The 16,417-nt window shown below is 38.7% G+C and overlaps 1 protein-coding gene across 5 annotated transcripts in view; it reads left to right on the top strand.

Annotated features, from left to right (window-relative positions):
* The window catches only part of iqsec3a (IQ motif and Sec7 domain ArfGEF 3a), a 123,874-nt gene that overhangs the window by 25,568 nt on the left and 81,889 nt on the right, over window positions 1–16,417 (top strand). For 4 of the 5 annotated variants that reach the window (XM_005733451.1, XM_005733452.1, XM_005733453.1 and 1 more), the window contains exon 2: window positions 531–611. In XM_005733451.1, coding sequence (XP_005733508.1) covers window positions 531–611 — 81 coding nt within the window. Of the gene's footprint in view, window positions 1–530; window positions 612–16,417 lie in introns of those variants that run through there. The other variant, XM_013910941.1, reaches the window with a different exon arrangement.

The following is a 16,417-nucleotide window of genomic DNA, read 5'->3' on the forward strand; positions in this document are numbered from 1 at the left end:
AGCAGATCCCGGGAATAACATCGGAGATCTCTGTCCAGAAGAGCGCAGTCCTGGGAACAGCTAAGATACTGCGCAGAACCCTCAAGCTCCCAGGCCTCTGGTAGAGGACCCGAGCTTGAAGGATAAACCGCCCGCAGGGGCGTGCTGGGTGTTTTATATATCAATATCAATTACTATAATCATATAAAAAATAATGCATTTTAATGCATTTTAACCAAGCTATGTTTGTAAAGGAAATAACACAGTTCACCCCATTAAGAGCATGAACAGTACAGAGGATGGACGTGGGGCTCACACCCCAACTGGCAACTAGGTACACCAACCTCATCCTCTAACCTTATTACTCTGCTACACTTTCATGGTGTTATACATATATGGTGTATAATGATTTAGCCACTAGCCACGCTGGCTAAGCCATGATTAAAAAGTTGCTGTCATATATAGTGTTTTGTTCTACATTTAAACAATAACTAAAGTTTAAACAAAATATATGATTGCCTCTGTTTTGTTTCCACTCTTTTTTCACACAGAAACCCAACAGTACTACACCAGTTCTGCTGCCCAGCCCCAGAGGCTCCTGAGGGGGAGACCTCCACTGCCTGTGTTCCCAGGTAAGATGACTGCATCCTTGTAACATCTGCACAAATGTTTCTTTTTTCTTTTTTTCAATTTTTTTAAATTTAAGTTTATTTATTTGTTCAACTTTGATTGCAGCCACGTATCATGCATCCTTTTTATAGCAGTGCTGCCGTAGCTACACTAGTCAACACAAGTGCCCCAGCAGTGGTATCTAAGTTGAAGTGGTTGTAACTGCTTCAGGTTCTTCCAGGACAAGGTGCATTCCATCCCCTTCATGATCTCATCTATCTTAAATAGACACCGAGCCACAGAGAGCGAATCACTCCCCATGGTTTTAAATGTCCCTTGTCACAACAGCTTGGGTTTTGGGTCTTGTTGTGGTTGAGATTGAACTTGTTTCCTGAGTGAATTTAAGATACACTGGATACGATTTGTTATTTCCAGCGACTGTTAGTGCCATGTTTGTCAGGCTACTGTGATAAACACAATGAAACACAGCAATATGATCTATATCAGTAACATCCCATTTTCTGGACAATGGTCAAGTACTTGCAAAAACTGAACAACTGGGGAAATATTACATTGGATTTAGTAGGCAAAGCAGAATGATAATGCTGATGATATCTTTTTTTGACAGATTAGCCCATGCAATTACTTAGTACTGGTGGTAAATTACAAATAGGCTCTTTATTTTAAATCAAGTTTTCCATGTAATTTGAAAGCTCTGAAGTCAGTTTGATGGGGTAATTTACTCCCACTGTCCTGGGAAATATGAAAAAACACAGCAACTAATAATTAGCTGCTGTAATGACTGTACTTTTGTAGGACTATTTTGGCTAGGCAGTTTTGAGGACGCATAATAATCAATACTTAATGTTGTACAGGCAGTCTCTAAGATATATAATTAGACATGTAGGAACAAAAGAAATAATGAAAGGCTTTGACAAGGTATTATCTGTCATTATCTGTATTATCCCCTTTCAAGCAAAATTGACAGTGCCTCCTGGTTATATTTTCCCCAAGTGCACTCTACCACCAGACTTTGAAAGAAAATTATGATATTCATCTAGCCAAGGAGCATCAATAGCAATTAAGCCATCCGCCCCAAAATGGTTTGTTTGTTGTTGACTGCACGTGTCACAGAATTGCTTTGCCGCATTGTCTGAGCTTGGCAGAAAATAGCAGATAAGCAAACGCCCATTGATAGCAAATCATAGCCCCTGCAGTGCTGGACACAGTAAGTGGAAAAAGGCTGCAGACCAACACAATCACACTCTAAATCCCTCTCAGGCCTGTGTAGTTGAGAAGCAGAGGAAGGAAGAGTTGTGAATATTATACAAGGTTTATTTGCTGTTTTGACAAAGCAGAAAAATGGGCTTCAGAAAGCCTGCCGACTTACTGAAACCCAGCATCTTGTACTGGATCTTTTGTTATAAAAGTCACTTCAGAGCCTTTATTATTTAATACATGCTGTGATTCTATTGGAAGGGATTAAAGGTTCACAGGAGTGACTCTCATGGGTTTAAAACTGGTGAGGGGTGGGGCAATTCAAAGAGCAAAATTGATCAAGTTCACCGGCTTGAACTTTACTTGATAGAGGGTGTTTGGGGCTGTTGTGTTTTGTGATTGTTTTGTGCTTTGGGGCCATTAGCAAAAGGTACAAGCGAAGTGCACAGCAGAAGGTCTTTGCTAACTTGTCAACCCCTCCATCCCTGCAAAACACCCCCTCCCCTCGTTGCCAGTATCTGAAGCAAACCACTTCAAAGCAGGACTCTCTGGGGCCCACACGGAAAGCAGCTTGTGGTTTTGTTTTGCCCTTTCTCGTTTCTTCTTGTTGTGTCTTATCTGTTTTTGAAAGCTGTATTCTGTTGTCGTTGATTTCTATATGTCCGCATTGTTGTCAGTGATTGGTCGATCATTTACTCACACGGCATCATCGCATCACATAACTCCACATGGCACCCACGCCTCATTGCATCCATCGTCATTCATGCTCACGTCATTCGGGCTTGTTTCTTCACTGTGGTCACACTAAGTTCAAAAGAGCCATGTATGAATATTACCATGTAACTGAAGTCTTGAGTGTGTTTGTGAAACTGCCATAACACATACTCTGTGTACAGTAGGGTCTTTCCCATGTTGGAATCTGGTGCGCCTCCTTGTCGACACATGTATTGCATCTGTGTTCATGTGAAAAAAGGAAGTTCTTATCATGTTGCATGCTTCGGCTTGGCAGTGATCAGAACATAGCTCCCTGTCTGTGTGCGTGGGTGTGTGCTGATGTACATGTGTGGGTGGCTGCGTTTCACTTTGGTACACACATCATGGATTAATTAATATGCATGTAATGCAGAAAAATATACAACACTGTCCATCTAATCAACAAAGACATCCATAATAACAGACTGCCCTATCACTTGTAACGAACACTTTGATTTCTTACTCGTTTTTCTTTACACCGTGCTATTCAGAGTTACATATTTTTTTTCCTTGAGAACTGACTACATTCGTCGTGGCATAGATTCAACAAGATTCTGAAAATATTCCTCAGACAGTTCGCTCCATATTAACAGGATAACATTACAATGTAGCTCCAGAATTGCTGGCTGCACATCCATGATGTATATCTCTCATTCCACCGCATCCCAAAGGTGCTCTTCTGTTGCCGTAGCCCATCTGCTTCAAGATTGGGTGTGTTGTACATTTAGAGATGCTCTTCTGCATACCTTGGTTGTAATGAGAGTTTATTTGGGTTTCTGTTGCCTTCCCTTCAACTCAAAGGAGGATGACCTCTGACATCACCAGGGCATTTTTGCATAGAAAGCTTCCACTTTACTGGATATTTTCTCTTTTTCAGACAGTTCCAGACTTTAAAGATGATTGGGTGGGGAAATCCCCAGCGATCAGCAGTTTCTGAGATACCCGTCTGCTACCAAAAACCATGCAATGTTCAAAGTGACTTAAAAGACCTTTCTTCCCTGTTCTTGAGCCGGTTGTCTTGTCCAAGCCTACGTTCCTAAGTACACTGAGTTGCTGCTGTGTGATTGGTTGATTAGATATTTGACATTATAATAAACTGGCTAATGAGTATATGTTTGTAACCGTATCAGGGAAGGCTGTAATTCAGAAATCATGAAACTTTTAGGAGATAATCCTTATATTTTTGACTTACCTCTGTCTTGATGATGATGATGCTCATTTTGAATTTAACGCCAGGAGCACCACTTATTCTTGTGTGTGCTGACATACATGTTTGTAGTAGTATTTCGCTATGGTACACATGGCATAGATTAGACATAATGCATAAAATGCAGGGAAACATACAACATTGGCGATCAGCAAAGAAATCCTTAAAAATAGGCTGCCATGTCACTTGTACTGAACACTTTGATTTCTTACTTGTTTTTTTTCCCCCCATACTTATAATCCTTAAGGGTGAAGCATGCCATATATGCACTCACCAACCACTTCATTAGTTACACCTATTTCTACTGGGTTGGACCTTCAGAACTACCTTAATTCTTCATGGTGTCGATTACGTTTGTTTAACTATGGGCTACTTGAGCTTCAAGTTTCTTGGCTTTTTGATGAATTAATAACAATACAATTATGTCAAATAAGGTCAGCTTGAACTTATTGGCAATGAAGCAGTGGGTGTACAAGTTGACATTCTGTGGAGGATTATTCATGGTATGCATGACATGAGAGATAATCGAAAATCACAAATTACATTTAATCTAAAAATATTTGTGTCATGTCTGTCTGTCGTGATTTGACAGAGTTATGACTCTGACGAGGAGTGTGGAATCTGATGCAAACTGCAAATGGTGCAGACTATATTGAAACAAGAGCGAGTTGTCTTCAGCGATAAAAGGGTTTCACAGCAAAAAAGACCTCATTAACATATAAAAAAGACAACTCATTGCCTCGTTGTGCATTGCCTCCGCTTCGGGATGAAGCCTTCGTTCACTCACTAAACCTGACAAAGTGCAATCATTGATGTTTCATTAGCACCGCTCTTTCTACTCTGAGTAATTCAAGCCTCTGTGTCAGAGGGGTCAACTTAGAAAAGGGCAGCACCATGAGCCTCTATAAGAACTAATTGTACTGATTTGGAGTTTTGTTTGCTCTTGGTTTGTGCACGTCTTTACCTAAGGAGTTTTTTTCTGATTAGCCAGGCATTCACAATGCTGTGAATATAGCATAATTTAAATGAGCAGAAAGTGGAAAGTTGAGAACTGAAAAGGAAAGTGAAGATTTTACTGTCACGTATAATGAGGACTCTGAGGAGGCTGGAAATTCATTGTGACAGTGTGGTCACTCTTGCCATGCATTAAGGAGGCCCCAGAGGGTTTAGAGACGATAGGTGATCTGTATTCGGGGTCACAAAGTCAGATATATAATCAGTCATTGGAGGGGGTGATTGGAAGGGATGGTCACAGCCTTTCAATTAGTAGTGTGAGCCATCTTTTGCTGGAGTGTGCTAAACTTGCACTCGGGAGTACTGTTGATACTTTTACAGTCCCATAGGGTACCTTAAGTTTAACTTTCTGCTTTACAGCAGAACTGAGAATTGCTGTAGTCAACACACAGGGCCTCGGGAACCTAATAAATGGAAGGAAAACATGATTATTAGAATATTGCAGCACAGAGAAAGGCACAGCAGAAGATGGCACTTGGAAAGATCCCCAATGGACAAGCTGCAGGTAGAATTTGCTGTGTGTACAATGATTGAGTTTTATTTGAGTCTCTAAGCCTGTAACTACAAATGCGTACCAATCATGAAATCTCAGCTAGTCAGCAGCCTATAGTCAATTGGTTTGATCTGAATGGAAGCACAACAAAAAACAGTATGCACTTCCTCTTAAAACCCCTCCCAGAGCATACATTTATATTCACACTTTGATGCCACAGTGTGAAGTTTACTCAAGTGTTTGGGATCATATCCAAAATCATTTGTTACAAATGTTACAGGGAATCTGCACTCTTACTTCTGAACTATTTTTTTCATTTTTTTGTTTATTTATTTTTTGCAGAAGGTGCTAACAGTAGTGCTGTTCTGTTCTGTTGTCAGCAGGTACATGGGTGGTGTTGCTACTACCAGTAGATCAGTGACAGTACACTAACTTTCTGGGCTCTGCTCTGCTTAATAAATTGCTAGACAATGTTGATTATAATCGTCACTTAGAACTTATAAAGGCATTTGTGCAATTTCTGGCAGACTGACAGCCGGATGCAGCAGGGATGTCTCAAACACAGAGCCACCATAGAAACCGCGCACAGAAAAGACCAAATATATAAAATATTAGAGACACTATTGAAGTACATTCAACATTTAGTCCTTGTTTGTTTTCTTTCATCCCTCATAAAAGACCAGATCAGTTGGAAAAGATAAATGAAACTCATATATCAAACCATGTTTCCCACAAAATGTCACATGTCAGTGTCAGTCAGTGTCACTCGTGCTGAGTTTGAAATATGAACGGCTTTTGCTTTGTTAGGTATACTCCATATTACTATGTTCACCTTTTTTTTTTTTGCTCACTTAGTCACAAATACAAAGCACCCATAAAGAAAAATTAAACATGTTCTGCCATAATAAGTTGTTCCATTATGTTGGATTAACAAAGAAGTGACACCATGAGTGCAGTGAGTCACCAGTTTGATGACCTTCCCCTTTCATGCTAGTGCAGATGACTTGAGTTAATTGATTCCCAGCTTGTTGTTAAAAATAAAGTCATTGTGTGGAGAATCTCAAGGGAGCTAATTTATCTGTTTAATGAGTGAGCTGTCACTTGTTATGTTATAATAAGCGTAGGCAGTTACTTTAATAGGGCAAACGAAATAATATTGGAGCAGGCCTATATTGCATGTTGTTGACCATTTTCTGCAGTCAAGCAGAGGAACGAAATCTCGCCTCTGTTAAAAGCCTGTTTCAAACATGTGTCTGATTTTCTTATTCTGCTGTGGTAAACTAAACTATCATTTGAGGAAATATGGTATAGCACTGTTTGGCACTATATTAGTTCTATGCTATTGCTCCCGTAACAATCCTTCAATAATCATTAAAAAGCCACACTATGATAGCAACAAACTGAATTAATACTTGGAAGATAGCTATATATTTCTTTTTTATCAGAGATGATAATGATTTGTTTTTCAAAGCATATTTTAATTATGCAGCCAGCTATAATACATTAGCAGAGCTTGCAGATGGTCAAATTTATCACCGAGCACTTTGGTAAATCTGACAGCGCCTGCTGTTTTGACAGTGTTTATCTTAGAAAGCTGGTAAATCCAAACAAGGGGGCTCTTGCTTTCTTAACAAGCTTAGAAAGCCAAATACTTTAAAAAGGCATGGAAAATGACTTTGATATGCCGCTGTCTGGCGTTGTAGACAAGGAGAATAATGTAAATACCCTGCAGATGTAAGTGTTGCAAGTGGTGAGGTTCTTTCAGCGACATTATAAGAGAATGACATACTCCTCAAAGAATCCCGAACTGAAGTCAAGGGGAGATTACCACAACTTTATAACTTCCAAGGAAGAAAGAGTTTTTAAAACCTTGTAAAATATTTCAAAATAACAGTTCAAGTAAATGCCCAAAAACATTCAAAGGAAACAGCAAATATTTCGTTTTTAATCAAACTAATTTCATTTATGCATTGCAGTTCACCACAATTAGCATAAAAATGCAATTTTCATTCTTGCAATATAAATCCATTTTACTGTAGTTAAACCATTTAGGGCAAAAAATATGGCACAATTTATTAAATCTGACTGCTGTCACTTTTTGTCTTTGTAAAAGAAATAGCACAGCTCAAGAGACACAATTTTCCTGTCATTGTTGTGTCATGCTGGAACCATAATGATGATGCTGATAGGTTTGTAAACACTCTTTTGGTCACAGAGTTAAAAATAAACTGACCAGTCAGCCTTTGGCAGGTGACGGCGCACATTTTTGGCACAATACGTGATCGTGTTGGCAATTCGGCTGCCGAACAGACTGCTTTTCTCCACCACTTCACAGTGCTTACAGGAAGACTGACACGTTGCTCACTATCTAAAGCCCCTTTAAATTAGTTATCCTGCAGTGCATCTTACAAGTGACATGCACAAACATACACACATGCATGCCAACATCTTAATGAGGTATCCAATGCTAATTAGCTTACACAATCTGCCATTTAATTTTCAGAGAGCAAATTAGTTAGCTTCTTCGTGAAGTTTCATCTTAATGAACACATGACAATTAAAAGAGTTTATTTAAGGAAGCTGTTTGGGTTTGTTTTTTTGGTTGTTGCTGGGCAGTATCTCTATTCCGCCATCCAAAATTTAAATGTCTGATTTATTGATAAAATTAGACCCAATCCTTTTTTAAATCCCATAGCCTAATCAGGATTTACAGCCTTATCTTTTATGATGGGTTATAAAGAATGATTAAGTAGAGAAGAGGAAGGGTCACACGTTGCAAGCATATGACTTTACAGAAATATAAAAAAGAAGGACAACACATTTGGGCCATTGCCCATCCAATGCCCTTTATCGCCAGCACTAATAAAACAAATGCCACGAGTGGTTAAGATGAAGCCGACACCCCGAAAGATGACACTGGGGAGAATTATGGTGTTTCAGCAGGAAATTAATTCACCTCAGATCATGGCATGAGTAAGACAGCTGTGTCATCTCAACAAGACATCTTTTTTTCTGTAATTAATCACTGGAATTAATAATAAACTACACTAATTACCGGAGTCCTGCTGTCTGCCAAATGGAAAGGTGAGGCGGCATGAATAAGGACACAACAGGTTATGCTTTGCCACTTTGGGGAGAAACCCAAATAGAGTTTCTATCTGTTGAGAGAATCTGGCAGGAATACAGGGACCATGATGCATTGAGGTAGACAAGGGAACTCATTCAGTGATTGATCTGTTTTGTTGGAGGACGTTCAGGGGCATGTTAAAAAGTATGCCTAGAGCCTCTTTTTTTTTGTCATTCAGGATTTGGCCTTGAGATGAGTGGGGGAAGTGGGGCACATGCTCTCATCAGCACACCTATTCAAGGCTGAACTCGTTAAAGTGTAAGACCGCAGATGCTTTTGTCCTCACACGCGGCGCTAGTCTCACCTGTGCACCTGCGAATGAAATTTCACACGTGGTGTCCTTAATCATCAAATTTCCTTCACCCTCTTCACACCATAATTTAATATTTGTCCTCCCCTTCTTCTGCCTCTGTCTCTTTCTGTGTTGCCTGCCATGGCTACCGCGTTGCCTCGGCTAGCGAAAGTGACCTTGTCGGCAGTCGTCATGGGAACAGAGGGCACAGCAGAAACATATAACCTAGCATTCAGATACCTCCTGAGTGTCTAAGCATTCACATGCATTGATCCTCCTTTAAAAAAAAATCTTCCTCGTTGTAAGCCTTAGCTTTTTATTTTCCTGTCTTTCTGTTGCCATCTTCCCATTGGGGTAAAGGGCTTTGCCTCTTGGCCAATCAGAAGCACTCTGTCAGTGTCATTATCCTCTGGGGTCCATCCATTCAGCTGTTGGTTTTTGTTCCAGTTTATTCCTCTTTAAACACATCCTCTGGGACTTGCGCAGCCTAAATTCGCTTGAAAATTGAAATACAGCATTGTAAATGAATGAAAGGAGCTCTAAAGAGTGCGAGTGCTTGGAGTAATTTCTAATTAAAGTGATGCTCCGACTAATTTATTTTTACCCTAAGGCCTGCTTAATGCAAAACAGCTAAGACACCAGATCTCGTCTTGCTCAGCTGCATGATCAGAGATGTTGTGCACTTGTTTTGTCTCATTTAATATACACAAGCACACAGAAAGAGGACTCTTAGACTTTGCATGGTGCATTCGTGCACAGTGTCGTGTCAGCCTGTAGGTACTCATGGATTCTTCTGATCTGAGAGCTTCTCCTCCTCTTTTCTCTTGGTTTTGCTGCGTATCTCAGCATTGTGAGGCAAGTGGAAGGTTTTATTGCAGAGGTGATTTAATAAAACCACAACATTTTGATGAAGTTGCTGCAGGATCTTTCATGCACCCAGCGCCTGCGTGTGTTTGTGTTTGTGCCTGAGCTTTGAAATGTTTGCATCTCAGTGTGTATCAGCAATCTTTTAAGTTTCAGCCGTTGTGTAAATGTCAAGGCCGGGTCCTTAGATCTTCCCTGATGCATGCAAACTGCTGTGAAAGCCAGAATGCTGACAGTAATGCAGCGGATTGACACTTTTAAAGAGGCACTCTGAAATAAAAGACAGTAGATAATGAAAGTTAGTTTACAGGTCATTTGGAGTGCAGCTCCGTCTTTTAAAACTGTTGAGTCAAGTTGAGTCAATTTACCACTCGAATGATGTCATAATGATGTCAGCTAACTGAAGATTTGCCTAGAGGAAAGGGTTTAGGTAAAAATGTGTTTAGTCTATTTTACTGTATACTGTATATATTTGGTAACAGTTACTTCTCGGATAAAGATGTCACGTGAATATATGATCATCTTTTTGACTGCATTTCATTGTCATACTCTTTTTGTAGTTTTGGGTTCTTATAGTAAACCAGTTTCTAAATGGCCTATTTTTTTTATTTTGTCTTGTTCCAAAAAGAAACTGGACCTCATTTACTAATATGTGCATGGAAATGTTCTTACCCCACACAAAAATTTTTGCAAATGTAGCATTGGATTTATTAAATCTGCACACTGTTTCCTTAAGAAACTGAAACAACTGTGTCCAAAGAGCAAGACTAAAATAACTGAGTTTTTGAATATTGTTTCCCCTAAGACAGTCAGTGTGACTCAAGTAAAAAAAGACATGAAAACTATCAAAGCTGATATGAAAAAGACTAACAGACTACAAGGAAAAGAACCAGGAGCACATGATTTGTCAGCCTTAGATGAGAAACTCACCACAAAGAACAAGAAAAGAGTGTAAGTGATGAAATCCAGCCATGATGTGCCATTTTTTGTAAAAATCTAAATGATATACAGAATTTAAGATGAGATAAGATGGAATTTAATTATTAATCATTTAATATAATTAGCATTTTGTGATTCATGGTGTTTTGGAAAACGGTACATATAAGAAATAATAATAATGACATTAGTAATAAATATTATCATTGTTATTATGTTAAAAATAATTGTGTACGCACTGTGAGTAAATGAGGCCCCTTTTTCTCCTAAACTCAGCAACTGAGAGAACCTCAAGCTGCTACAAATAAAACACATCCTAAGCAGGAAATCATAATGCTGTTTGATAAATGGATCATATTTCTGCTGCAGAGCCAGTGCTTCATTTTGCTGAAAATTCTTCTGTAATCAGTCACAAATGCAACATTCATTTTTGATTTTCTATAGAGGTGGAATGTGAAAAAAAAACCAAACAAAAAAAACCTAATACAGGGCTTTCCAACCCTTCCTGATTTGATCATATTTTACCACTCTCTGACACATGTTTGCAATGGCTCTGGTCATTTCTAGAAACTGGCTCACACTTCTCTGGAGGCACAGCAACTGCCATAATATCTACTAAAATATGCCGCAGGATGACTTGTTATGCAGGAATAACCATTCTGTGCTGGCAGAGTCACCGCAGGGAAATAATACAATAAATATACATTTTCCTTAATGTTTTCCATTTTTCTGAGAAAAAACGACACAGTCATTATGAGCTGAATTTCTATTTCGATTATGGTGCCTTTGGTTCTCAAACTGAATACAGATTATTGATTCACATGCACCTCAGATGGATGCGGTATTCTTGAACCCCATCCTATAACTTTCGATAGTAAAGATTTTGAGTACAATGCCAGAGCTTTATGATATATAGGCTTGTGAAACTTAGTAGCCCTCTTTTTCCCACTATCTTACAAATCCCCTTACACACACCTGCAAGCACACAGATCCACACGATGTGCTCTGGCAGCACTAATGCTTTCCTTTTGTTCCTTTCTCCTATTAGTGTTGATCATTTGAGCGGTCCCAGAATGTCCATAGCTCTATTTTACAGACAGGTCAACAGTCTGACGGTGCTGTGATAAAATGCACATTGCGAGTAGGTGATTGTTTGTGCATGCAAGAGACAGTGCGCACTGACTGGAAATTAAAGGGAGCACAATATCCAAGGATAATTATCTGATCTCTGCATGTAGCTGTCCCTCTAAATTGTCTGCAGCTCCCCAAATGGACAAAGCATTTCCCCTCTGGACAGCAGGGGGTGCTGATGAGGAGCAGACGGTCTGCCAGTCAGAGACATCTGCCTGTCCACATGCTGGCTGCACATTTTGTCCTGACCTTTTAGTTTTTGGCCATCTGCCTATATTTTTTAACCACCACCTTCCCACATATAGCAATCCTTGCTCCATCTGTTAAACTGTAAAGTTCAGTGGCCATCACTTTTTAACTTATAGTTAATGTAAACTTCTTGCCTTACTGTGCAAAAAAACAAACAAACCAAAAAACAAACAAACGAAAAAAAACCCTGCCAAATTTCCAAAAAGCAGACATCTGGCACTTTCATTTGCCCTGCCCATCTGCTCCAGAGGTAACTGAGAGGACAGAGTGTGGGCTGTTTATCTCTGTCAGCTCAAATTAACAATCTGCTTCTTCCTGCAGCACATGTCAGGTACTATGGCACTAAGATGTTCTAAGAATGTGAGCTTTGTTCTAACTTGGTAGTAGTAGTAGTAGTAGTAGTAGTAGTAGTATGAGTAGTATCTTAAATCAGGTTCTTCATATGGAAATGAAGAACCTGATTTTACTAATTGGGTATATTAAATTGTTAGCTTAAGTAAAAACAAGAAGCTGTTGGAAATAGCATTAGTATTATTCTAATGTCACCATACCTTTCAATGTTGGTTTTGAATATTTCTGATTTTAATGTGTGAATTTGATGTGGGATTGATTTGAATCATGTGTCAGGTTGGTAAATATTTTTGACTGAGAACCGCCAGGTCGGAAATGGAAGGATGAGATTAGTGAAGGAAATTCAGAATAAAAGACAATCTAGTGACATATAGAAGTGATAATAGATAGCTAGTAAATATAGTTAGTTGGTAATAAGTTATGAGTAAAACTAATTCTAACTCAGTAATATTTTAGCAAATTCTTTCTTTAATTAGTGAGTAATTAAAACTACTGTAAGTTGGAAAGTAAGACACTTGATTGACATAGGATCTGGTGTTAAATATATTAGATGGTTACCTAGGCAACTATAGCCAGAATGTCTGTTAGCCACTACCAAAGGTTGTATTATGAGCAAAGTGATTTGTAAGCACAGAGCTCCAAAAATTCCATGGTCAGTGAGGTGGCCTGTTGTTAAATCTCCGACTCTTTATTGACTTCATACTTGGTATGACATTATTATGCTTGCTTATTTTCCTCAGTCAAAGGACAAGCCATGGCGGAGGTATTTTTTAAACTGCTGCCTGGTAGTGTCCTTTTGTCTGTCAACGAGACTACCCAGCTAATTTTCATGAAACGCATTGGGAAGGTGAAACATAAGCATAGGAAAAACCCATAATGCAAGTATGGATCACTTTATCTAAAATGACAAAATAGGGCATAGGTATAAATGGAGGAATGTGCTCTCCGAACTCCTTCCTAATTAATTACTGTGAAATTTAAAGTTCCAAAAATGGCAGTTCCCCTAATGCCCACTCTGATCAATCCCCAAAGTTAAAATTCCCAACTTTACATCATTAAGTATTCATCATGATTTTTTCCCCTTTTGGATGTCCTGTAAGACTCACCTACTCTAATTAAATTCACTGAACGAGACCTCTTTGCCATGCTGGTGACTTTCAGAACATTTAAATTAAATAACCTGACAAATAATATGACCTGCTGTGAAGTATAGCCTGTCTTGGAAGTTAGTGCTCCAGTTTCAGTAAATGAGGTTTTACCATTTGTTAGTCTGTTATTTATTGCTAGTCTGCATGTATGTGTGTCTTTGCATTGTACCACTACAGTTTATTGATCCATAAACTCCACCAATCCATCCAATTCAAGATTGCATAGGGTTGTCAAAGGGCAAGAGGCAGGGTTCACCCTGGGACCCTGGGTACTCTCACACACACACACACACACACACACACACACACACACACACACACACACACACACACACACAGAATCATTCATACACACCAGTTAGAATTACCAGTTAACCCGATATGCATGTCCCTGTAAAAGTGCTTGGAGAGAATCCACAAAAACACTGAGAGAACATCTAAACTAAACACAGTTGCTGATGCAGCTTGCTATCAGACTTGCTAGCATTAGGGAACTTTGGACACTACCCTGTCTTGCATATATGTTCACTTATTACACAGAAGAAAACAATATTTTTGCAGTCAAAGCGCTAATTCATATTCAATTTACTTTTTTTTAAATGAGTACTGTATATCAAACTTTTTTATACTGTCTAAAATATAATACTGTCCATCACCTGATGGCTAACCAATCCCAATAGGACTCCTCCTTCAGCTTGATGCCTCCCTTCTGGAATTACTACCATGTCGGGCACCAACCACCTTGCGGCCACAGCTCCTTGCAGCAGCCTCAGCTATAGTGGTGCAGGACATCCATTCTGACTCAATGCCTCCATCAGAATGCTGTTGAAGACCTCCTGAACCAGGGCCTCTGCCATGCGTCCCCAGTTCACCCTCACTATACGTTTGGGTGTGCCAGGTCTGTTTGGCATCCTCCCTCGCCACCTGATCCAACTCATGGTGATCAGTTGATAGCTCAGCGCCTTTCAAGAACATACAGCTGCGGATGTCCAAGTTGTTTGTTGAGGTCAGTATCTCTTAACCTCACGCACTAACTCAGGTTCCCTCCCCAGTGTCCCGAGGGTTGACATTCAGTTGTCCTGCTCATCAGCCTCGAAAGCCCTGACTGCCGCAGAGCTCACAATAATGTCATGAAAGCATTTTTAAAAAAGGACCATGCAAACATGGCCAATAACGTTTCATTCTAAATGTCTTCTCTATACATGTAAAATTAATTCATTCTTTCATTTTAATTACAAGGTGTCTATATACCTTTGAAATGATCTGCAGAATGATTTAGACACAAAACAAATTTCAGACAGTGTGGTACCTCTAGATTAAGTTTGTGGGATATGATCTTTCAAGAAATGCAGACCAAACTGTTGTTGTTTGTATTTATTTAATAATAATAATAATAATAATAATAATAATGATAATGCATTTTATTTGAGGGTGCCTTTCAGAAACCCAAGGTCACCTTACAAAGAACAAAATTAATAAAAGGAACAGTAGTCATAAAATACATAAAATAAGTTAAAATTGCAAAACAGAGCTTGACAACAGATAAAGCACTAAAGCGAATAAACCAGTTTAAACAGCTGTGTTTCGAGCTGTGTCTTAAATACGCAAAGGGAGTCAATATTCAGAGCCGGGGAGCAGAGCGACTGAAAGCTCTGTTCCCCATAGTAATAAGGTGTGAGGACGGAACAGTAAGATGAATAGCAGATGAAGATCCGAGAGGGCGGGAATTTAAACAGCAGGTCTTGTAGAATTTACTGGAGTCAACACCAAGTACTACTGGAATTCCTTTGAGGACAACAGCATAGTACAAGTCTAATAGCAGAAGATAGAAAAGATCAGCAATAAAAAACAATTTCCCCAAGCTAAAGTGCAAATCAAACGAGAGGTAAAACGGGTTGGTCTAAAGTATGATTGCTGAATACACTGAAGATTAGGAATATATTAGAAAACCAAAATATTTACCACTCATTTGACGTTTTTCTGTCCAACAGTTGCTTTTCTAGACTTGCAAGATATTGATGTAATGTGGGGAGAGCTGGTCTAGAGGGTCAAAGAAAGTTAAAAAAATATATATATTTAGAAGCCAATTTGATTTTTAATGGCTGTGCATGGAAACAGAAAGTGCATATAGTACTTATTGATAAAAACAGACATTTAAAAACATCATCTACTGCTATGTCTGAATGTGTGGTATTGCCACCTTTGGTTTAGAGACACGTGTTTTTAAAAAAGATGATCTAAATTAAATGTAATTATTGCAAGTTTATTAAAAGTCAACTTCCAATATAGACAGTTGCTTTATTTTCAACTATAATCCAACCTAGATTTGAAACACACATCAACAGGCCACTAAACTGGTTTTAAATTTGGCTCTGACTTTTCACGACAAAACTTGTTGTACAGTTTTTAATAAAATAAACAGTACCATGACTACTATTATTAAAAATGTAATCAAACAAAAATGTTGGTTATTTAAATGTAAAAACAGCTGGCTTATGTTGCTAAAGAATAATTAAGAGAGGACACAGATATTCAAAAGCAGCCACAATGTAAGTAAATGCACAAGTTAATAAATAAATACATCTAATAAAAAATACATCTAAGAGTCACCTGCTTGTAAATTTTTGCGCCCTGTTGATTTTGCCACTTAACAGTTTGTGTAGATAGAAAAAAACCTGGCATGTTTTTTTTTTTCAGATCTTCTAGCCTGCTTCACTTTATCTTATAGGTTCTATTTAAGTGGTTTCTTGATTCAAAAGGTCCGGTTGACTGTAGCTAGTGAGGGGTGGGAGAGAGACAGGGTCACGCAGCTTTTTTTCCTTAATAAATTCAATTTGTATTTTAACATTTATTTAATTTTAAAATCTGCTTGGTGATCTAATATGTCTGTGTGTTACAAGCATGCAAAGGGGGGCAAATACTTTTTCAGAGGACTGTCTAAAGTGTCAATAGCTACCGCTTTCTCTCTGTTTTGGCTAGCTGTGCTGATATAGTATATTTCTTATACTCATCTGACTTATGTAATGCTATCCCATGCTACTATTGT

The sequence above is a fragment of the Pundamilia nyererei genome, unplaced genomic scaffold (assembly GCF_000239375.1).
Source record: "Pundamilia nyererei isolate P.nyererei 1_Seehausen unplaced genomic scaffold, PunNye1.0 scaffold00052, whole genome shotgun sequence".
Lineage (NCBI taxonomy): Eukaryota > Metazoa > Chordata > Actinopteri > Cichliformes > Cichlidae > Pundamilia > Pundamilia nyererei.